A 25,155-nucleotide genomic window follows, 5' to 3' on the forward strand; every position below is an offset into this window, starting at 1 on the left:
AAACTATTTAATTATTCCAAGCTCTATCATCTCATAATTAGGCTGCAATGCCTTCCATGTCCAATTATGTTACAGTATAATTCTAGTCAAGCTAAAAGCATTTGGCCTTAACATGCTTCAGAACTAAATGGTTGCAGCACTTTCATATCCATAACTACATTAGAAGCTCAGGGTATCTAAGGTGAATTTAATAGAATCTGCATTATCCAACTTCTATTTAAAGAGAATCAGTTTTTGAAGCAAAAAAAGCATAATAAAAAAGGCAAATGTAAGAGCTGTAAAATAAGACACCATAAGAGTACCGCTTGGGAGTTAGCCACCTTGAACGATAATGAATTGTTCTGTACATGGTCTTCTGCAACATTTCATTTGTCTGAAGTTTGTCACAGGTTTTTTTCTCTCTAGTGTTTTCCAGCATTTGTTAGGCCATTGAGAGAAGTCAACACTGGATCTCAAAAATAGTGCAAAGGGTTCTGAAACCAAAATGCTGTCCATTTGTGTAACTTTAACCAGCTGAGTAAAAAAATTACTGTGAAATAGCTCAAAACATCCCCTAAAAATGCCAGCGTCTGTCTTTTGTATACATAAATACAAATACAGCCAAGCTAATTGAAGTTTAGTTAAATATTGCACCCCCAAAAAAAGAAGTCTCTGAGAAGCTGGCATTTATAGTGGATATTTTAAGCATCGCACAGCAATGATGGCACTGAAAGGGTTAAACTATATATACAGACACACTAACCTGATAAAGCATTATACATCTACCCAAATTCTACTTTAGATATGGCCAGTGTGGCGTATTATATCTGGATTCTGAAGACAATTGAGTTTGTTACAGTGTAAGAATGCATAGAGCTGGTTAATTATAAAGGAGGCACAGTGGACGGGAAGATGGAGCTGTGCAGGTCTGTATCCTATGTTGTGCCATTACTGCTCTAGCCTGCAGATACATGGTGCTTTCTCACATCTTCTTTATGTGAAATGATAGGTGGCCAGAATCCAAATCACATCAGCTGTTTCAAAGTGTGGGACCCAATTTAAAGAAGTAGCAAATTTGTGAAAGGTCTTTCAGACAGCGTGGGTTGAATATTAGGGCCTTCTTTAGTACTATTTTAGATTCCCCCTGAAAATAGTAAAGACAGGGTTCGATACACAATATATTTTAAAGCAAATAAACTCCAAAATTTCAGGTTTGGGCTGGAATATGAAAATGCATTAAATATGATTTCCGCCCTCCGCCACAAAATTTAAAGGAACCCTTTTTAAAACTTTTTTTTTTTTCCAGCTGCTTACTCAGTCGCTGAGGGCAAAATAAACTTTACTGCACACAATAGCAAAAAGATTTATATAAAATTCATGAAGCTTTTATGGGAAATTTCTTGCGATTCCAGACAGTAACACAGTGCTTCCTCCGTTACATTAAAAAAAAAAAAAAAATTACTATACGATGCATGGTCCCAATATCTTAACAAGGTCTTTTTGGCAAAAAATAAAATAAAAAATATAAGAGTGGCATTGGTCCATCCATATACCCCCCCCCCCCTACGCCCAGAGAAATCCGATCAGAACCAGAAATTAAAAAAAAAAAAAAAAAATGATAATTATACTGATCTTCGAAACAGAAAAATATTGTCATGTAACACTTGAAAGGTGAGGGTAAAATTCTTGGCTTTTTAATTAAGAAGTTTGTCTGTTTTAATCAGAGGCTTCATTTAAATCCTTTCCCCTTTGGAATGAAGTCCACGTGAAGGGTTAGGTATCAACATGTAACACTTCAGAAGTTAAAGTTACTGGCAGCTAACTAAACTCCTGAAATGATAAGTGGGTCTTGAATGGAGGCACCAGGTGGAAGGGGTAGGTGGAATGTCTCTGTGTTATACAGGGAATGGTGGTTACAGTCTGTGCTGGAATGCTGATCAATGCTTGGGCCCGGAGGATAGAGACGGGTGGAATGTGATCTGGCAGTGGGCACCTCCAGCTCGGATAAGATTTTGCTTTGCTCAGTCTTCAGACTCATCATTGTTGGTGAGATTGGCGATTAGTTCCTCTAATTTGGAGATTCGGTCACCCTGGGATTGGATGGTGGATTTCATTGAACGAAGTTCCTTCATCACCTCATCCAGCTTGCCATCACTGGGCTGTAAACGGCCAATAAAAAGAAGTCAAGGATGGGAAAAAACTACTCCACATTCTGCAGAGTACGCTCTTTTGGCCAAATGTAGCATGCTTCAAAATGTGATAAAGTGAATAGTGATAAACAACCAGCCAATCAGCTCCCACTTGTCATTTTTCAAACCCAGCCTGTAACATGGCAGTAAGGAGTGATTGGCTGGCTATTATCACTCTCCATTTGATCACTTTTTGAAACTTGATACGTCTGGGTCCATACTGTAGTATAAAACAAAGACCCCCAAAATCCCAAGAGGTCACCATATTAGCTAGATTTTGATTACAAAATCCCAAACGCTAGTTGAATAAAGCCTCCTGACAGTGTCCCAATGTGTTGTACACCTAAATATTAGACCCAGTCAAACCTGTACTTATATTATGCTACCTTAACAAACACACTATTTACTCACAGGATTAGAAGCCTCTGTTGGCTTTTTAGGGGTGCTGGCTTGATCAGTCTTCTTTTGTGCAGCTGGCTTACTTCCCAAAATATTCTTCTTCACCACATTCAGGTCCCGGTTCTTACTTGGCATGTACCCATGCTTCAATGATATCAAAATAGGGTCTGCATTTTTGCCATCAAACCAATCTTCAGCTTCAATAGGGGCATCTGGGCCAGAAGTGTCTGGATACAGGTCATCTTGGAAAAGATCAGACTGAAACAAGACCATGAAATGAGAAAGTTTAGAAGACTTTAACCAGCACACACCTACCGGGGTTGTAGAGCTGCTGCTTTAGAGGAGAGGATGTGAAACATAACCTAAAACATAGAATTGTACTAACTAGAGTTTTGATCAAGACCTACACCAAAGCATTATCAATAAAATGCAGAGGTAAATATTCAACAAGAGCTTAATACATTAAGGAATAAAACAAAGATTTTAAATAAAAAAGTGCAGCCCATAACTATTCAGCTTTTAACAATTTAAATATACTAGATCTACTGGTCTATAACATGGATGCAGGAGGTCCGCTATTGGGAAGGGTTGTGTGGTATCATTTGTATACAATGGGATGTTTTTATTTTAATTTAAAATATCCAAAGCACTGAATATGGTGCTTAGATTTAGTTAACGTTGAATAAACTGTTTTGCATAATAATGCACAGTCCGGTACATAAACTCCGTAATAAATAGATTTGGAAATGAGGGGGATTTGACTACTCAAGCCCGGACATTTTGCCAAGGAAACTGGCGGGATTTGAGGCTGCCAGATCTGTATTCATGAAAGTGGCTGCTAAATTTTCAAATTAGCAGCCGTTTCTGTGGAAAAAGACGTAAATTCGCAGAACCTCATCTTTTTGTATTGATTCTGAAAATCTTAAGAAAAAAATAGCACTGAATACCCCCCTAAGCAGAGTTTTCAAAACCTAAGTGGAACATTATTGGCATTATGGAAATGTTGCAACTCTACAAGCATGAGAGGACAAATGCAAACACCAGCAGTGTATAGTGTGGATAACTTAATGCCTTATTAGACTGTATTGGTCTGCTACATAGGTTATTAGGGGAATACCAAAAAGTGCAATTAGTTTCTTATTGCAGGTTGAACACCGATTACACAGTATCGTTGGTTCCAGCAATGAACTGGATTATTGGTGGTAACATCTGCAGGGAGACCCCAGGGTCCTAATGCATACTGGGATTAGGTCCCTCAGGGTGCACACATTTTAACGCATTGCTACTTTCTTGGCAACTGTATGAAGAACTGCATGGGTCTCCTTTACTCACCTTCCTGGGCACAGTCATGATAATTGGCTCACATTTCCTCTCATGTAGTTTGTAGAACCTAAGGAAAGAGAAAATAATTGTAAATTAGTCCATGCTAATGAACTTCTGCTTAAAGACATTAAACAAGATCAGATAGTCTTATTTAAACAAGATCGGATAGTCTTATTTATAAAAAGCATGGGTACATAAGAAGTTACCAAGGTGGTTGGTTTCATGACCATATTAAAACTACAAAAAATAAAAAAAAATTGCCAGTAGACAGCTGCTTCTATCAGACAGTATGCATTCGGCAACAGAAAGTTACAGGTATATTGCAAATCACAGGTAGCCAAAATCTACATCAACCAGATATAACCTTACCCTCAGCAACAGGGAACCCGCTCTTTTATATATGCATTTCTTAAACAAAAACTCAAGTGATCATATTAGAAGTGTAAACATAAATCAGCAATTATTTATAGGAGTCTAGGCATATTACAGCTGCCCTACCACTGAAGCATGAAATCAAATTTTAGTATTGGTGTTCTCTTCCAAAAGGTGGGAAAAAAATGGGGGGAGGGAAGAGGTAATTACTTTTTGGGGGGATATTCATGAACAAAACCATGTAAGACAAGCCTCTGTATAATGCTGGCAGGCGATAGATATCCACTGAATGTTAATGAAGCACCTGTGCTGTCGCATGCTATCCTATAACAGGATATAAATAATTAAATAATCTATAATACAGATTGAATGAAAGGAAATCTGTAACAGAATGACATAATAAAAAGCACAAAATTAACACCGCTAATAGAGTACAAGCAGGATTTACAGGAGTGGAGAATTTGCAGAGCGGTCAAGTATCAGTTTCAGACTGTAGCAATCTGTAACATCCCACAAAAGGTCTCAGAACGGCTGGCAGAAGTACAACTGAAACACAGAACATACTCTAAATTGGTAATGTCATTACAGTGCATGTTAGGGGTAGGTGACTAGAAGTATAAAATTCACCCAGCATTACACAGGTTGGCTTCAGAATGGAAACCTTTCTTAGGACGCTATGGGGTCATGTACCAGACTGTTACAATCTACAGAAAGTCAGAAGAACCAGACATGCACATTAATGGGTTTGTCCAAAGGTGATCTGAGGGCACTTCCCTTTGGGACAGAGATTAGAGCTGTAAGTGCTCCTGCGGCAAGAACAGGCTCTCCCCTAATAAATAATTCCACACATTGATTCCTCACCGGAGATCGCTAAACCATCCATTACATGCACGGCTGTTCTCTCATACCTTTTACTGATTTAGTTATGGACACTGAAACATTATCAGTTTCTAAACCTCAAATTATCTACATACATGAAACACTCATGAACGCTTGCTTTTGGCAGTTGGGCTGAAGAGAAATGATTCTTCATGTATCCTGAGGACGGATTACAATCCGAACCGTAGATAATGTGGTTGCGGTTTTATTAGTACAAGCAAGCTAAGTGCCCTGCTGTCCATTACCTGCTGCAGCTGTTGCCTTGTGCCTTTCATGGCCTGCTTTTCTGGGATATGGTCACTAGGCGAACCCTATTTAGCCCAACATGCATTGGGTTGACCACTGGATGTCAACACGGCTAAAGTCAACAGGGTTGGCATGAGTTTTTCATGTTTTTGAGCCAACAGGCGGTATTTCATGCAGCGTAGTAGGTGAATAAAATATTGTGCCGAGTGCAGCGAGGCACCATACCCGAAGCATGGCAAGCTCATGTCAACCTAAGCCCTGTCGACTAAAGATTATTTCTTTATCACTTAATACTAATTTTTCTTACACACTGTATGGATCTATAAATAAATGTTTTTATTTGTTATACAGTGCTCTATGGAGATAATGTTGTGAAACATAATATATAGATATAATATTTATCTATGCTATCTATAGAGGAGCCACAAGTACATTTGCAAAATCAGGGACTACCCGTTAGGAGCTTGCCAGACTACTATATAAGATGAAGTAGATTTATTAATGCAAATAGCATTAAGTCTGGCTCGTAGATTTTATGAACACTTATAGGGGTATATAATCTGGCATCATGACTGGCCGGACCTGGTCCTGTTCTCGGCCAGCTCTACATCAACTCGCCAGGTGGGATTTAATGTCCCATCTGCCAAGTGCCGAAAAGGGGGCATGGCCGCGAGATGCGGACATATATCGTGGAGCTGCGGCCGGGAGCTTGTCAATTCCCAGTTCTCTGCAGAATGTGCCTGACTTGCTTGCAAACTCAGGCACTTTCTGCCTAGATCCCTGTTCAATGCTGTCGGGGAAGGCTGCATTGAATAGGGCCCTGCCGCTATTCCCCCAATCGAGAATAGCGGCGGGAGATTGGATACACCCTTAATATTAACCCTAGATTTTTTTTATCAGGGTTCCGCGCCCATTTTTTTTTAAAGCTCCGCTCTGACCTTTAAATTGATTTAATGTGCACCCTTCTAACCCCCCCCCCCCCCACCACCACCACCACACACACCCCACCGATGATAGCATCGGGCAACTGTATGTGGCTGGAAGAGCTGACAGCGGCTCTCAGCAGAGGTGGTGAGCAGCGTGTCAGCTCTTCCAGCCCCCCACCATGCTGACATGCCGCTCACCTCCTCTGCTTAGAGCAGCAAGTCAGCTATTCCAGGTGCCCCCTGCCACTGAATCTAATCATATAGGAGGGTGTGCTCATCCCATCTTCCAATTGATCACAGGTAATAGTCTTGCCCGGGCGATCCAATTAGCCCCAATAAGATGCATTTGCCCAGAAAGCAGCCTGGTTTGTTGCTAAGAGACAAAGGGTTCACTGAAAAAGTGAATCTTTGGGAGAAAAATGGGCAATCTAGCTGGATAGCCCAAGAAACATTGTTGAAACAGCTGGAACAGTGACCAATGTTTTTCTCTACTGGTGGCTTATAGGGGATAATTGGATTACCCCCACACATTGCTGACTATGGTTAAAGATCTATACATTTTTTTTATAATATAAACCGGGTATTTATCAATGCATTGGGAGAATGAAAACGTGGAGCGATATCAGTTATAATTTTTCGCAGCGCCGGTAAGATTAGCTGATTAGTGACTTATCTCTACGTGCTTTCATAAATACTACCAATAACATATACATCAGAGAATTCTGCAATACCTGGCAATCTCACACTTGTTGACATCCAGTCCCCGCTTTGGCATGTAACCCATCCCTCTCTGCGGTTCCTTGCTGCTGAATGTACTGAGGTAGTGCACATAAGGGGACTCTTCTGTGATCTCAAAATACCGAATACTGCTGTCACCCTGAGGAGGAAGAACAGCCAACGTTACATCCAGCATCTGACTGCCAGTCTGCACATGTTACAGTCATTTGTTATTAAAACTACTGTAACACAGAAAAGCTTCGACATAAAAAGCCTAGGAGTTTAAAAAGTCAACTTTCCGGTTGGTATCAAAACACGAAAATGAAGTGCTACTGGGTAGTGGTGGTGAGGGGGGAGAGAGAGAGTCTATCATGGGGCAACGCACACAGTCCAAGGATTGAGAAAGGAGAACCTCTAGGTCAGGCTTGTCCAAACTATGGCCCTCGAGCTGTTGTGAAACTGCACGTCCTAGCATGGCCGTGCCATAGAATTCTGTCATAGCAAAACTGTGGCAAGACATGATGGGACTTGTAGTTTCACAACAGCTGGAGCGCCATAGTTTGGACATTCCTGTTCTAGGTGAAAAGCTACTGAGCACAGAAACAGTGTCATAACCCTGTAGATAGGAGAGAGCAGATGTATGACAAAGAAATGCAGGAAACCGGTCATCTGATAAACATACACAATGTAATGTTTTACTAGACAGCAACATATAGATAGATAAAATCTTTAAACCTGTGCAGACAAGGAGGGGGCTGTGAGGCAGTTTCACATAGTGCACTTTAGTCAAACTATGGGTAATCAGTGTGTGAAGATACTGTGGTCAAAAACAGGCAAGATTTTAACCAACGCCCTTGTTTACTGGAGCTTATCACTAGATGCAAACGCCTCATTGGCATAGCTGGAAATTCTGATTACACTTGAAGCATAGAATTACACACATCTATTAATAAACGTAAATGGTTAACAATATTGCCTGTACACACTAGGTGAGCTAGTAGATATTGCTTAGAAAGGCCCTTCTGAGAGATATCTTACCATCTTGTCTATCATGTATGGGGCTTAAAGTGAATTACACTCAAAAAGATTTATCGGTCCAATCTAAAAAACCTGGTATTGTATGGGAGCAAATTACATCAACCATTTGCTCCCGAACACTTGAAAACAGACAATAGTCATTCACACAATTTGCGTAAATCAAATTGATTTAACAAATGTATGCATACGATCATTTTTGTCCATTTTCAGTGTTTGGTAGCAAATGGCTGACTGTCACGTGCTCCCATACATTACCACATTTTTGATCCCCACCAGATTGGACAGAAAGCTTTAGGTGTGTATCCAGCCTAATAACCATATACTCTGTAAAGAGAAAACACCATCATCTAAGTTTCAGTAATAAGCTCATATACATTACTGGTACAAAGGACTCAAATTGTAGAGGAAAAAGACTAGGTCACTAGCTTACAGTGTACAAGCAGCTTGCTTAATAGTGCTAAAAAAAGGCAGGTGCCCTGTGGGCCACAATAAAGCAGCAGTTTATCAGGAGCATCTTTCCCCAGAGCTAGCTGCATAGACACAGGCAGCGGGTGAGTTATTTATATAGAGTGTACCTCATACTGTATGTTCCTCATAACAGACATTTTTTTGTTTATCACGGCTACAACCCATATTATCTGGAAGCAGAAACCTTACCATAATGAAATGGTAAAGTTGGGAATATGTGATTGTTTATTGTGGGCAGTTATAGCATTACACTGTTAAATGCAGAAAACCTCACCTTTCCACATAAGTAAATGATATTAGTGTCTGGGTCATAAAAAGGTAGCAAGACTCCATTGCTAGTATCCATTTCATGTAGTGCAATAGGCTCATCCATACTTTTCTGGCAGGAGGGAAAACAAATTATAAATACACGCATAAAAAAAAGGTTTTGTCATTACATTAAATGTTCATTATACTAGAAATACACATTTCAACACACAGGTGACCAATTCACATCTTGTAACAGTGTAACCCTTCCTTATTTCACCTGTAATCAGTCAGCGAAAAATTGCAAACAGAATCTGTACATGTTCAAATTAGATGAAATGTTGACAAAAAAGTCCAGTGGTCTACGGGTGACATAACTTGTACTGCTGCTCCAGTGAGTTCTATCCGTGGTATCACTAGTCCTAATCCACTTCTTGTGCTTAACCCTAAACCTCCCACTAGTCCCTAGACCTAATCCTCATTAGCGAAGCCAAACATGTAAAGAAACGGGAACATATACTATGTGGCACAAATTACACAGAATATTGATCTGGGGGACAGGCAGAATGATCGATGTTACTGGACCGGTGCCCCGCTCACATTTGCTGATATAGGGCGGATGGGCAAGAATTGTAGAGTGTATGCCCAGCATAAGCTTGAGAATGATACTATGTAGATTCCCCCCCTCTGCAAATCAAAATATATATAAATGGGATTGTACAATAGTAAAGTCATTGTTCATAACATACCGGGTTCCACAGAGCTAACTGGCGCTCACTCATACGACTGAACCCGGTTGTGAAGATGCTTCCATCAGACAAAAAGATTGCTCTCATTGGTCGGGCACCTTCATGAGCTTTATCCTTCTCCTGAATAAAGAAAAACAAAAAAACATAACACTGCCAATCCCATGACAAAACATGCGAGCATTCTACAGATCGCACTACAAACACAGTATGTTGCTTTTACTATTTTTGTTTAACTTGGACTTCTGCTTCCTCCTACTTCTTGGCCGTAATTGTATGATTATATAGGAAATAATGTAAGATATATTCATGCAGAATAGTTTCATTTGGCAGCTTCTCACAACTACCAAATCAGAGGAGCTGTGCTTTATCTCTTCACTAAGGGGGTTATTCTAGTTCACTCGCAAAGGCACAATCCCGCTTATGGACAAAACCATGTGCACTGCAGCACGGGCTGATGTAACTCTCTGCATGTTACATTTGGGTGTTTTATTGTTTCTGTGCAGGGTAAATACTGGCTGCTTTATTTTTACACTGCAATATAGAAATTAGTTTGAACTCTGAACATGTTACATCAGCCCCACCTGCAGTCCACATGGTTTTGTCCATAAGAGTGATTGTGCCTTTGCGAGCGAACTAGAATAACCCCCTTAATTTCCAGCCAATGCTATACTGAATAAATATCTAAGACTACAGACCACATATTAGCATTGTGCTTTGAAAGATTTAAAAGTAGGAAAGAATCAAAACACCATCCCAACACAATTTGCCACTAGATGTACTGTACTTTCACAAATGGGAGTTAATAAAATGAAAAATAATAAAAAAAAACATACCGCTACTAATTCCATCTTGCGTGGGTCAATTACACGCAGCCTCTTGTCTTTGGAGGTAGTACAGATGAGGCTGCCATTACGGTTCCAGCTGGCACTGTATATCATATCATTGTGCATATCTTCTAAATTGATAAGAGCCTCGCCTGTGCCCACATTCCAGATGATGACCACATTATCACAGCCTGTGAACAAGATGAAACTTCCTTTGCTGCCATTGCATAAGAGAGCAAGTCACCCATCTTTAGGACTAATCTGTACAACAATTGTGATAAGAGCAGTTCACCATACATTCCAAAGAAAACCCCTTTTACGCCAGCCCTAATAACCCCGGTTTTTGCATGGGAGCGTGAAAAAACCTAGACTTGCAGGCAGTGACTTGAGAGTTCAACCAAATGTTCTGGGTTGAACATGGATTCAATCTGAATCGCGGTGCAGTGTAAACCACAGACTCAAACCCTGAAATAAGCATTAAAAGACTCAAGTTCCCAAAAAAAAAAAAAAAGGTACTCTTTACCTAGCACGGCGCCCACGATTTTGATCGTGGGCATCGCAGGTAAAAAAATCGTGGGCATCGCGGCCATTGAATGCACTAAAAATCGGGTGCGACGCGATTTCCCATAGGGAACAATGTTAAATTTCTCAATTGACCCGATTTCACTGTTCAATGCCTCAATTGACACGATTTTTCCATAGGAAACAATGTTAAATGGCCCACAGAGGCCAAATAGCCACCCTGAAGTGTGAAATGGCCCCCACAATTGGTAACGCCACCCCACGATCAACGTCAACCCGAAGCGTGGCGAGCACAGCGAGCCCGCGAGGGGCGGCGGTACACGGCCTACGACCTTTTCATAGCCCCACTATCCACGTCGGCGTGGAGTTGAGAATGGAATAGTGTGGCGAGCGTAGCGAGCCACCGAGCCCGAAGCGTGGCGAGCGCAGCGCGCCCCGCGGATACCTTCACAGGTAAACGCGTCCCTTCGCGGGCTTCACAGGTATCCTCGCTGCGCTCGCCACGCTTCGGGCTCGGTGGCTCGCCACACTATTCTATTCTCAACTCCACGCCGACGTGGATAGTGGGGGTATGAAAAGGTCGTAGGACGCGTACCGCTGCGCTCGCCACGCTTCGGGTTCACGTTGATCGTGGGGTGGCGTTAACAATTGTGGGGGCCATTTCAAACTTCAGGGTGGGTATTTGGCCTCTGTGGGCCATTTAACATTGTTTCCTATGGAAAAATCGTGTCAATTGAGGCATTGAACAGTAAAATCGGGTCAATTGAGAAATTTAACATTGTTCCCTATGGGAAATCGCGAGCATCGCGTCGGTCGCGTCGCACCCGATTTTTTAGTGCATTCAATGCCTGTGATGACCACGATGGGCGCCGTGCTAGGTAAAGAGTACCAAAAAAAAATATCCAGCAGCCCTCTTCATAACTTACTTACTGCACCCCCCCCCCTCCAGCATCATCCTCCTGGATCAGACCGTTCCCTAATATTGTAACCTATGAAGGTAGGGCCCGCCTTCTCCGCGCACTTTAGTTCCAGTCTCTCATCCACAGCTTGTTAATGCTGCTCCATCCATTCTCTAATTATGGCTTCCTTTTACTAGCCATATTGAGTAGTTCTACACCTTACTCCTCCCTCCCCCCCCCCCCCCCCCCCATACACTTTACTCCACCCTGTATTGTTTTGTTATTCTATTGTACTGTATTCTATATATTGATGAACAATTGAAGAGACCACTGGATAAAGGTTTTATGTGACAATTTTATGAAAATGTGGGTTTTTCAAATGGATCGAGGAATTCTGATATAGGATCAGAGTAACTATACGATTTTAAGTAAGTATAATTTATATAGCGCACTTTCTCCAACAGGACTCAAGGCGCTTGGTATGCTATTTACAGTACTATATCTTGTGGATAAAAGCGCAAGGTCTAATTCTCAATATAGATATTGCCTGGTGAAGTAAAAAAATATCCAATGATAACACACCAATTGGCTCCTAACTGCCAGTTTTCAAACAGAGGGAAAGATGTAATAAGTCTGGTAAAGTTATAAAGCAGTGATAAAGTGGAAGGTGATAATGCGATCAATCAACTCCTAAACTGTCATTTTTAAATGACAGCAGATTGTCTGGTGCATTATAACCCTTCACTTTATCACCACTTTAACAGGTTTAATATATCTGCTCCCCAGTCTGTAACTTGACTGTTAGGCGATTATTGGCTGGTGCTATACTACAAGCTACATTATCACTTCACCAGGCCCCAGAATGACTTGAAGAGTACATAAACAATTAAAACAAAAATGGTTTTGCTTTTCATGAAATACAGAGAGCATGGAGATACTGCAATGGGTGTGGAAGCCATTTAGGGTCGATTGCAGGATAATTCCTTATTTCCATGAAAGTTCCAGAAGAGGCAGCCATTTCAGTTGCACTACGTAGGATTATATTGGGCAGATAAGGGAATGTCCAGAACGGATGACACATAGGAGTATATTCAATTAAAGTCAGATCCACTCCAAATGTTATTTTGTCGGAATGTATCAGACAACCCCTTATTCGTCTGAGAGGCCAAATTCGACTGTTGGACGGATTTGGCAGTTCTTGTGTCCTGCGCTGTCAACAGTTCCCGGTGTATAAAATCATAGGGAGCTGCTGGAGGGAGACGCACTGGCAGCCTGCTATTGGGAGGGCCGCCCGTCCACGCCGGAACAGGTGAGCACCAGCAGCAGGAGGCGGCTCCGAAACTGCCGTAAAGGCTGACAGCAATGGAATATACCTTAAAGCGGAAAACAAACTACTCCATGAGATCCTTGTAAGTACATCAGAACCATGCATTTTGTGAGTAAACATTGCATGGAAGACAAGACCTAAAAGGATAAAATGAATAGTGAGTTGGATACCCCTGCCTAAATAATGATATGGATCTGTCCCCCTGCTCTTAATGTAGCCGCAAACTAGGGATTACTGCATGGGCTAAAATGGCCCGGATGGGCAATCCACAGATGAAACATAGTGGAAAGTTGAAGAATAGACAATGCGGCTGTAATGTAATTTGGAAAGTGGCTGAGCAAGCAAAAACACAGGAAGATGAAGGGGTGTTCGGTCTGGTCCTTGGAGTGGTGGCTTCAACAGAGGAACGTAGACAGGGCAATTGTTCTGCATCTGTGTGGCCACCCCCAGTCCCCACCGGATGCAGTTAATTTCTGTTACACAACACTGAATACAAATATTTCAAAATACCTGCACTAAGCAGAACGTTCCGGGCTGTCGGATGCCACGTCACAATGCCTACCCTCTTGGAATGTCCCTCCAACACTACCACAGGTTCTGTGAGTGGCAGGGTTAGGCCATTCTCAGGAATCTGCCATACCTGGTTAATACACAAAATAAGAATGAATACATTGTGCACAAAGGAGAGAAAACGTTTTCAAATGAGATAAATAAAAAAAAGCTACAAATTAGAGAAAGCATAACATAACTTCAACCCTTTGCTAAACAAAACAAATTTCGGGAAAAAAATGAAATAAATAAATAAAATAAAATTTGGCCTAATTTTGCATTTAAAACCCTTAATGATAAATATGTAGTTTATATTATACTAAATTAATTTTAACTATTCAGAAAATACTATTGTGACCAGAAATGGTGAGTGGGAGTGAGAATATGCAGAATCCCCAAATTGCTGGTGGCAGGTGTACCACAACCAGAGAAAGAATAAAAATGCAAGTTAGGAAATAAACTACTGAAACTTCAATTTTATAGACAAGAGCATGCGACATGTGTAGGTTATTATTATAATTTTATTTATAAGGCGCCACAAGTGTTTCGCAGCGCCGTACAAAGGAACAATACAGGGAGACAAAACTTGGCTTAACATTGAATAAATAACAAAAATAGAGTACAAATAAAGAGCGCCACAGATCAATACACATTACAGCTTAAATATAAGTAGTGAGGACTCAATCAACATACAACTAGAGGCCAATGATGGAGATGAGTATGCAGACGAAGATGGTCACAGTGTGAGTATAGGAGAGCTGTGAGTGAAATGTGAAGAGAAGAGGGCTTTGACAACAGGAGGGAAGAGGGCCCTGCTTGGAGGAGCTTACAATCTAGTAGGAAGGGGAGACAGACAGATTACAAGAGGTGCAAGCAAGTGGGTGGTGGTTAGATAGCAGGATGTAAACAGGCAAGGGGTCGGAGAACCATCTGGTTTATGCAGTGGAAGGGTACGCTTTGATGAATAGGTGAGTTTTCAGTGCCCGTTTGAAGCTTTGCAAGGTCGGGGAGAGTCTAATGGAGCGAGGGAGTGCTTTCCACTGAAGGGGTGCAGCACAGGCAAAGTCCTATACTCTAGCGTGGGAAGCAGTGACCAGGGTGGAGGAGAGACGACAGTCGTCCGCAGACCGTAGGGGGCAGGCAGGTGTATGAATGGAGAGGTTAGAGATATATATGGAGCAATGGAATTAGAGATGGCCCTGTATGTGAGTGTGAGGTGTTTGAAGAGGATTCTGTAGGGGAATGGGAGCCAGTGAAGATTTTGTTGAAGGGGAGTGGCAGAATTAGAGCAGTGGGAAAGATAGATAAGCCTGGCTGCCGAGTTGAGGTCAGATTGGAGAGGAGCCAGTTGGGATCGAGCGAGGCCAGTGAGGAGAACATTGCAGTAGTCGAGCCGTGAGATGACCAGTGAGTGGATGATAAGCTGGTGGCACCAACAGTCTGATATTTAGTGCCTGCAAAGAGTGTTTAGTCCTTTTCTTACCATGACCGTGCAGTCCTCAGAGCCGCTGGCAATAACATTGTCATTATGTGGGCACCAGTCAATGTCCAGCACTGGTCCTGTGTGACCACACACGGTAGGGTAGGACTTATCAATCCTTCCAGTCTAGAAAAGGTGGAAGAATGGAGAAGTTAGTGCACAGAGCAGTTGGTAACAATATGTAATGCCGTCAATCCTAATTATGAAAGGGTAATCGTTAAAACCACACACAGGAAAAATGGATTACACATTTTTAAAAAAAGCCATATTAGAAAGAAAATCTAAATGATTAGAATGGTGTGTCTGTGTACCTCTTCTACTGTATATCCAAAGTAATGCCTATGGTAGGCGTTTAATTATCAATAGGTCGACACCATTTGGTCGACATGGACATGTCCACACTAGCAAAGTGTTGACATAATAGCTGTCGACATGAGATTTTTGAAATATTCTCATACTTTACATCCACATGGAATCCAATATTGAACAGTAAAGTTGTGTCGGAAGCATGGGAAGTATAGCGAGGCGACGGGGTACATTAAAATATATGGTCCATGTGACGAAAGCTACAAATTGTAACAGATCATGACACTCATGTACTGTAAACCTTTTGTGTTAACCTGGTGCATGTTGACCAAAACACTGCCGACATTTTATACCATAACCGATTCTAAACACAGTATATGTCATAGTATCTGGGAGAAATAAAAAGTTGTCAAGTAGCACAGCCAACATTGCATTTTTATTAACACTAAATCATAGGTGTCCCACCAATCACGGCTGAGTAAAGTGGCAATAAAGCAAGCTTCAGTAACAGAGCCATAGTTAGAAGCAGTGTGGGAGAAGGAGGACTGAAAACATGAGCTGCCTCTTATGCAGTTGGATGACTGTTTCATGATAATATTTTGTGGGTATCCAAGATACCATTAGGTTTTCTGAAAGCGTATCCAAAAATGGAAGAACAAGGCTAACGTCTAACACATGCTTTGACACCGGAAAGTAACCAGTTTTGCAGCAGCTGGCCAAAACTGATAAGCAATTCTATACAATCCAGTATAAAAGTGGATCTGCTTTTACTATAGACAGCTGAATACAGAGGAATACACAGAAATGTATGTTGCTACAGCATAGATCAAACAGGTGCAATGGGGAACATAACAAAAATAAAAAACAATAGCCTTTGTCTAGTAAGTAACCTCTGCTCATTTTCTTTGGTTTTTGCTTTTTTTATTTTTTACTTAAATTGTGGCATGCCCTTTCTTTTCCAGAGCACCTTAAATGCCATAGATGCAGGAGGTCAATGCCACTGAAATGACAAATCATTCCAATCCCTTACTCCTCCCTGTGTGTGGCCAACTATAACTCCCCCACAGTATACAAAGATTGAGTTGACAGTGGCCAACAACGCCTCAGGTACACTCCAACCTATTGCCCTGTAGTGAGAGAGAAGCTCTCCCAGCACTAAAGAGCCCTCTGTCAGCAGGGCCTTGAGATTCTGCCTGCAGCAGCCAGTACCTCTTCCCTGGTGCCAGACACCACACACTTCCATCTGGCAGGGGTCTGAAGGCAACAATATACCTCGGTTACCAGTTTCCACTGCAGCTCACATGGGTTCTTGCCAGTAAAATCATACTAGCTGCATGAGGAGAATTTCCAGGCTTACTGGACCCACATTAGATCATTTGTGCAATAGCCGACAGTAATAGGGCCTACACACGGGGCAATTTCAGGGCATTTTTCTAAGCGATCTCACTAGATTGCTTAGAAAATGCCCCTGCATCGCTCAGTGTGTAGGGGCCATAGTGATAGCGATGTGCAGCCCCGAATGTCGCTATTTCCCAGCGATTAAGATCCAGCATGCTGGATAAATCTAGTTAATCGCCGGTCAGGGCTAGTGTTCTCACCGGAGAAAACTGGCACTGACAGATCGCCCAATACATAACACTATAGCATATATTCAATGCCGTGGGCGAGCGGTGACTGCGAGCAGGACTTTTTGCTCGCAGTCACCGCTCACCCTGTCAGTATTAAACTGACCCCCCTCATACGCAAATTCCCCCTCGCTCCGTTTTTTGAGCAAGGGAGAATTGGCGTATGTGCCTCCAAAAGCTGCGAGAATCGAGGCGAATTACAGCGAGTTTGCTGCACTAGCCGCGGCTCTCGCAGTTTAGGGGAATCCTCGCATTCTGTGAAAGCGAGGATTCCCCCGGAACGTTGCATAGTGCGAGCGGCCGGCGCGGGGGTTAAACTGCGAGGATCACTGGTTTTCTGTGATCCTCGCAGTTTAACCCCCTCGCCGGCCGCTCGCACTGGCATTGAATACATGTCTATGTTGAGCAATTGATCTCAGACCACTCAGCAACATCTCCCCATGTGTAGGTCCCTTAAGACTGACTGATTTATCTGATGAGATCATCTAATGTGTACCCAGTTTAATGCTCTAAACAAATTCCAGCCATATAAAAAAAATAAATCAACCCAGACTTTTTTCACGGTGTTAAAAAAAATAATTGTATTTCCAATAAATATTTCTGAAAAAAGCACTAATACAGTATTTATACGTAAACTTGCAAAAATGATTTACAGGTTACACAATGTCAGTGTTCAAGAATAGTAAAAAAAAAACCACCAGTGGCAAGCAGGAAGAAGCTCTTGCCTGTTGTGAATAGATATTAAATTCCAGAACAGACTAGAGCAGCATAAGTGAGCAGTACAAGTACCAGAAGGCAGTGGCAGGAAATGAACTGCACTAACCAGGGCCTCAGTAACATTTTTGTATAGAATACAGATAAAGAATATACAACAGTTTGCTTATCTCAACCACTGCCCTGAACAGGAATCCGAAGCCTGTCGTCAGCAAGCTATAAAAGAATGCACTTTCAAAAGTAGGGAGTTTGTTCACAATGGAAAATGGTGTATCTTTGTTACAGTAATGGTAACAGTAGCTTTTACATAGGAGTCATGCATTGGAAGTAGAAGTGGAAGGGGGTAAAATTATCTCATATATTTAGAACAGCATATAAAAATCACTGCACGTTTACTGTGACAGCATACCATCCAACTGTACCTTTTGGCAGATACAGTACCATTTTTACTAGCCTGTATTTCAGTGCTGATATGCAGACCAGGCCTGTGCTGTGCTAGATACAGCACAAGCATAGAGACATGCCGGTACTTGTTTCCTATCTGGGCGCCCACTACGTTAATTGCGCACCATGCTATTCTCCGTATAAAAATCAGATCGCATCGCATACCACAAATGCACATACACGATATTGAACGATGCGATGCGATTTCGTTCCCGCTTTTATGGTTGGCCCATAGGATATATAGGAAACCCCCCCCTGATGGTTTAAAATACGCCTCCATTGTTAACGCCACCCCAGTATTGACGTCAACCCGAAGCGTGGCGAGCGCAGCGAGCCCCGCGAGGGGCGGCGGTACGCGTCCTTCGACTTTTTCATACCCCCACTATCCACGTCGGCGTGGAGTTGAGGATAGAATAGTGTGGCGAGCGCAGCGAGCCCGTAGCGTGGCGAGCCCCGCGAGGGGACGCGGATACTTCACAGGTATCCGTGTCCCCTCGCGGGCTTCACAGGTATCCGCGTCCCCTCGCGGGGCACGCTGCGCTCGCCACACTATTCTATTCTCAACTCCACGCCGACGTGGATAGTGGGGGTATGAAAAGGTCGGAGGACGCGTACCGCTGCGCTCGCCACGCTTCGGGTTGACGTCAATACTGGGGTGGCGTTAACAATGGAGGCGCATTTTAAACCATCAGGGGGGGGGGTTTTCCTATACAAATCGTGGGTTTGCGGGGTTATTACATTGAAATCAATGTAAAATCGGGTCTCAGGGACCATTTAACATTGATTCCAATGTAAAAATCGGGGTTGATCGCGTCACCGCATGCGATGCGATTTAAAATGAAATCGGATCGGATAGCATCGTATGCCATCGTACATCATCGCGTACCGAATCCGATGCGATTTCATTACGGTGCCGTACGTTGAAAACCTGGGCGCCCAGATAGGAAACAAGTACCGACATGCCAGGCAAAATTGCACCGATTTTGAAAGATGCAGGGTGCTAGAATGAGCACTACAAGATCCCTCCTACCTGGAGAGAATGATAAATGGAGATGATGACACACACATACACTATTCACCTCAAAAGTGGCCTTACTTAGCATTTATGGACATGCATCACACTGGAAAACACACGCCAAAGCATTTCTGCAAGGAGGAAAGGAAGATAAAAGACAGCATAATCTCACAGAAGATACTCTATGAGGGGAACATGTTAAACATTTATGTCCTCACTATATAAACAGAACAACAAGTGATTACAAAAGACCAGGAACAAATTAGATGAGGCCTATGAGGTTAATCACAGCATTGCAGATAACCCAGCCTGTTACGGATATCCTCTGGTGAGGATGGATGTGATGGGAAGTGCTGGGAAAAATACCAGAACTTCGGAGCAGTAATGTGTTGGCACTGTACCCGAGCATTGCAGTGTTCTCCCCAGGATCAATTTTTCAAGGGTAGCATATATATATATATATATATATATATATAAAAAACGGAAAATAGGGAAGGGATCACTATTTCTGTACCTATCACTGTAGTGTAAGCTCAGCATGAATGATTTTGGCTTATACACCTGGGCAGGATGTTGCAGCAGCCAAAATCATTCATGCTGAGCTTCCACTACAGTGATGGGCACAGAAACCATGATCCCCAACGTACAGACAGGGCATGGTTTGGATTATGGGAACATTGCAGAGGAGCTAAGAGGTGAACTGTGTCTCAGCAATAACCTTTCAAAATCAACCAGGATTTCAACGTTCATGATGACATTGTTCTAACCGTCAGGTACATGGTGGACATACTCAAAAAAGGTGAAAGGTTCAAATTATCGACATCTGAAATGTAACCGTTAAATGTTGACATATGGGGAGAAAATCAGCAGCACGCCCCCTCTCATTCTTATGTATAGGATGACACCAGGAATGGGTTAATGTCAGTTTCTACTTAGAAGCTAGATGTCTTTTCAGCATTGCTAAATACTGAAAACAAATACTTAATTTGCCAAATAGAGCAAAGAACAGGGAGAACCATAAAGCTAGAATGATGCAGTATTCAGGACAGAATGATTTTTTTTCCACCCTATAAGTGAGTAAACAATTTTATCCAGTCACTCACTACTGCTAAAAGTAGTTAACACCATAAAGCAAAAAAGATGAGCCAAGAAAGGTTCCTTCAAGCACAGGACTTTCCTGGCAGAAAGGCTGTTTATAAGATATCAGCACTTGCATTTTTTAAGTTCTTGGTTTGGCGACAGCCTCTGTAGCTTGGAGACTTGCCTGGCATGTAACATGTGCTGCACAGCCTGTATCCAGCAACATCATCAATGCAGAATCATCACCACAGAGCATCATTAACTGCAGCTGGGGAGGTAAACTGGGAGGAAGTGTGGCAACAGTCATGTACTATTGCAATATAGGAGTCTGTCCTACAATACAAGTAGTTTATACAAATTTTACATCCCTCTCCCAAAATATAAATATATTAGGCATACCAGTGCCCTGTGATGCGCCAATAGAACTCCTAAGCGCACCAGTGCCACATACTGATAAGTATCTTAAACTGGTGGTCCATATTTGTAACCATGCCAAATATTTGATAGCCAAGATCTGTGCTTACCCTCTATTTTTTTTGTTTGTGTACTCTTGAAAAAGGAAAAAAATAAATAAATCTAGTTTAAAAATAAATACATTTATAATGGCGTTTATAAATGTGTTCAGGTACATACACACCTGAGTGTGAACTAAAGAAGTACCTTTCCACTTTATGCTACTTCTAACCACTCCCAAACCAGTGCTTTCGTGAGGGGTCATGGCGTATACAGCCTAGAACAAAAGTAAGAGTAAAGGTGCCCATACACGCACAGATTTTCCCGGTGCGATGTAGGCTATGAGACGCGCGCTCCCACGGCATCTCATTGCACAGTACACAAAGTATGTGCTGCACAGCAATCTGTCAGGGCCAGTGTTTTCCAGTGAAAACAGTGACCCTGAATGTCGATCAGACTAGATTTATCCTGCATGCAAGATCTTAAGTCACCTGGCGATAGCGACGCATGGGGCCACGTATCACTATGGTCCCTACACAGAGCGATGTAGGGTACTTTTATGAAATCACCCCATGTGTACGCCCCATTACACCTCCCTTAAACGCACCTGAGCGATATCACTAAATTGATTGAGCGTCTGCCAGTAAATAAAACATATAGAATATGTTGGGTGCTATGCAAACTTTTGACCTTTATTTCTGGATCCAGGGTTTCATAAGCAGTTCTATAGGGAGCAAGAAATATCAGTTTTCACCAAAAAAAGAGTGGGGAAATAGGACACTGCCTACAGAAGAGATTTCAGCCCAACAAATATTTATCAGTAATAGCAAACATGTAATACAAAGTGAGGGAAAACCAGGAGATACCGTGCAAGACAGTATAGTGGCTGTATATATATTCCCTCCAATAGCATGTGTCCCGCCCTCTCTGAAATGACCTACAGTATTCGGATACCATTTATGAGATTAGCAGCAGAGATATATTGTGAGGAAGTTGCTAAACCAAAAACAAAAATCCCTTCTTTATTGTAGTCTTCCTTTGGCACATCCTTAAATACATTCTCCACTGTGAATGGGAAATACATTCTCCACTGTGAATGGGAACTTAGCTAGGAGTGAAAACCATTTCAGCAGAAAGATCAATAGTAATAAAAAAAAAAAATCTCCTTGGTGTCAGGAAGCGTTAGGCCAGTATTCGCTGGCAAAATACCAGTAGTTCTATGGCTGTATTACACAGGGCTGCACTGGTTAGCTTTCAATGCAGCAACAGCAGTGTAGTTAAAACATCAGTGACTATATCCATGTACGCATGCATGAAATCATTCAGGGCTCTATCCTATGAGTATTCACACTGCCTCCCTCTGCTCCTGCCCACAGCTCAAGCACTCCCTGAGCCAGACAGTGAATGTTACCATATAAGGCCATGGATGATTTGAACCCTGACAGGCACAGTCACTGTTCCTGTACTGCGTTCTCATTGGCTGCATGGTCTCTTTGCTGTCATGACAAATACGGGTGTGTGCAGCGTGGCCAGGTAACCCTTTATCTCCCGTCAGACCAGGGAAACATGGTAATGATCATGCCTTTTTATCACAGAGGCGAGTATACGTGTGAAGCTGAAGCTTCCCTTTAAAGCAGGAAAAGTTTTATTTTTATTCCGTCACAACAGGGCAGGAAAATATTGCATCTGAAAATAAAATATATGGGTTTGTGCTGCCTTAATGTTTTGAGGATAGTAATTAAATATTTCAATGTATATAGACTGTCAGAACAATCCAGCAGCAAAGCATTGGTCATTAGGATCCTCCGAGGCTCCCAAATCACAATAGTATACATTCATTTCTAACAAGTCATTCCACAAAGCAGGCCTACTGAAAGAACATGGAATGAATATGAATATTCACAACAAAAACCCAAATGAAATGAATAGGGTTGCTCTCAGGCACAAGCATCTATAGAAATGCCTGGCAGCTCCTAACCAACAAAACCATGTGTACAGCTGCTGCAAGTTGGTATTTCCAAGGATATTCAGGGAGCGCTCGCCTGGAGTTCTACCATTCTTTTACTATACCACCAAGAACCATGGGCTTTTATTCGCACTTTAGACAGGCATAAGGTGTGTGCACAAAAAGGCATTTCCCCGATTCATAGGGGAACTCAATGTAGCACTGCAGCATCACAAGCACAAACACAAAGGAGGACACAGGCAAATTTCCTTTAATGTATGAGAAACCATACAGTGTTTCTGTAGATTTCTCCACACAGCAATGTTTTGCGGAACAGGTACCAAGCACTAAATCTATGAGCATTACATTTGAAACCTACCTCCACAGTACGGAAAAGCTGAATTATGTACTGTATGCAGAAGCACAACTAACTTTAATTCTCCTTTTCCCCTTGAAGTTGGATGTGTTCTCTAAAAGCCCATAGCAGAATAGAATGCTGTGCAAGCAAATCCACATATACTGTGCATTTTTCCTGTGCTTGCAAGTTTCCGCTTTCTATATATAAAGATTAGGCAGGAAGTGCTATACACTAACACATACTTCTATAATTCCTGTATAACCAACAATCAGGGTCTACATCTATCCTTATGCACTTTAAGCCACCAATACATTCCTCAAAACATTATGATATGGTAAAGAGATTCTTATGCAGTTAAAATAATATTAATTCCATGCTTAGAATTTGGCAACACATTTGTACTACCAGTACACAATTCAATAGTTACATAGTAGATAAGGCTGAAGACTTGCGTCCATCGAGATCAACCTACGTTTTAATAGCTTATCCCTTGTAAAAGACAGAATATGATTCTTATTAGTACCCTTGGATGTTTTTATCCAATAAATGATTGTACAACCTTATTTTGAACATATTTATTGTATCTGCCGACACCACTTCTCCAGGAAGAGAGTTTCACAGTTTGACTGCTCTGACCGTAAAGAAATGTTTTCTTTTGAGGGAACAAAATTTTCTTTCTTCTAATCTAAATTCGTGCCCTCACATCCTAGATTCCTTTCTTGCAGTAAAAAGGGTGCTTGAGAGTTCCTTATATTGGCCCCTGATATATTTGTACATGTTGAGCATGTCCCCCCTTAATCATATCTTCTCTAGTATAAATAGTCCCAGCTTGCTTAATCTTTCCTTGTAGCTTAAATTCTCCATTCCGCTAATAAGCTTTGTTGCTCTTCTTTGGGTTTTCTCCTCCCAGCAGCAGGGGACACTGCAGTCTACACGTGTAGGGATAGTGTGGGTGCATTGGAGGAGTCGGCACTTTAAGAAATTTGAATACAGCTGGCTCCTACCCCGCTATCCCCCAGCAGACTCCAGTCTTAGAAAAAGTGCCCGGAGAAGTCGGACTCCCGGGCTATGTCTCCTAAGGAGACTAGGATTTTGTTTCCTTTTTATTTATTTTTTATTTATACTTGGACACAGACAGGCTGGGAATGCCTGTCTGCGACGTGGGACCCTGGAGGGACATGGTCGGGTCTGCATGCAGCCTCCCTCCACTGTCCAGCCACCGGAGCCTCCGTTCCGGGGACCCGCCCGCAGCTGCATGCGGTGTGCGTCGCGGGTCCTGGGCTATCTCCCCCGAACTCCAGGGACGCCGGTGACAAGTAAGGGCGCTGTGCGCCAGACAGGGGGCGGCCATTAAGCGCGATGGTCGGTGGCAGAGAGAGAGCTGAGTCGCGGTGGTGACGTCAGCGCACCCTCCAGTATGCCGGCTGTTTGGGGCAGGGCTTGGATTTCGTGCCTCAGCATAAGAGGACGGCGGAGCTTGCTTCTCTCTTCTCTCTGAGCTTTTGAGCTGTGAGGTGGCTTTTGTGGTGCTCTCTCTCTCTGCAGTTTGCTGTACAAAACGGGACCTCTGTTATCTGTGCAGCTCAGCGCTCCCCAGCGGACTACAGGGACACTGTAAGTCTTAAGGGGTACATTACACACACAAGAATCGGGGGTTATTAATTGGCTCCTCTTCCCCTGTAACTTGCCAGACTTCAGGGCTACTTTACTGGGTATTTCCCTGCTGTTGGGCTGTATTTTGGGGTTGTTTCTTGTGTGACTGGTGTTGTGGGTCTGTCAGTATTGTTACATTTACTGGGCAGGATGGCAGGAAAAGCAACTTCATCTAAGGCGGCTTTGAAGGTTTATTCCTGCAAGAGCTGTAAGCAGCAATACACACAACATGTTAGAGGGTGTTCCCTCTGTGAGATTTGCTATAAGGCTTCTCAAATTACTCACGCTCCTGCAGCACCTGTGCAGGCAGCCGCTGTTTCCTCAGAGGTGCTGCAATCATTGCTGTCTAATCTGAATGCTGAAATGGCTGCCTCTAGGAAGGATAGAGAGGTGTTTCAGACTCAGCTTTCTAGATTGACCTCTGCAGAGC

At 42.5% G+C, this 25,155-nt stretch overlaps 1 protein-coding gene across 2 annotated transcripts in view; it reads right to left on the reverse strand.

The window, feature by feature from the left end:
- Positions 1–1,328: 1,328 nt before the first annotated feature.
- The window catches only part of CORO1C (coronin 1C), a 78,462-nt gene continuing 54,635 nt past the window's right edge, over positions 1,329–25,155 (reverse strand). For both annotated transcript variants that reach the window (XM_083145848.1, XM_083145857.1), the window contains exons 3-11: positions 15,136–15,258; positions 13,614–13,743; positions 10,365–10,546; positions 9,532–9,651; positions 8,811–8,915; positions 7,045–7,190; positions 3,900–3,957; positions 2,580–2,825; positions 1,329–2,138 (exon numbers count right to left, since the gene is read on the reverse strand). In XM_083145848.1, coding sequence (XP_083001974.1) covers positions 2,001–2,138; positions 2,580–2,825; positions 3,900–3,957; positions 7,045–7,190; positions 8,811–8,915; positions 9,532–9,651; positions 10,365–10,546; positions 13,614–13,743; positions 15,136–15,258 — 1,248 coding nt within the window. In that variant the 3' untranslated portion in view covers positions 1,329–2,000. The remainder of the gene's footprint in view (positions 2,139–2,579; positions 2,826–3,899; positions 3,958–7,044; positions 7,191–8,810; positions 8,916–9,531; positions 9,652–10,364; positions 10,547–13,613; positions 13,744–15,135; positions 15,259–25,155) is intronic.

The sequence above is a fragment of the Crinia signifera genome, chromosome 1, assembly GCF_055691185.1.
Source record: "Crinia signifera chromosome 1, ASM5569118v1, whole genome shotgun sequence".
In the NCBI taxonomy this organism is placed as follows: domain Eukaryota; kingdom Metazoa; phylum Chordata; class Amphibia; order Anura; family Myobatrachidae; genus Crinia; species Crinia signifera.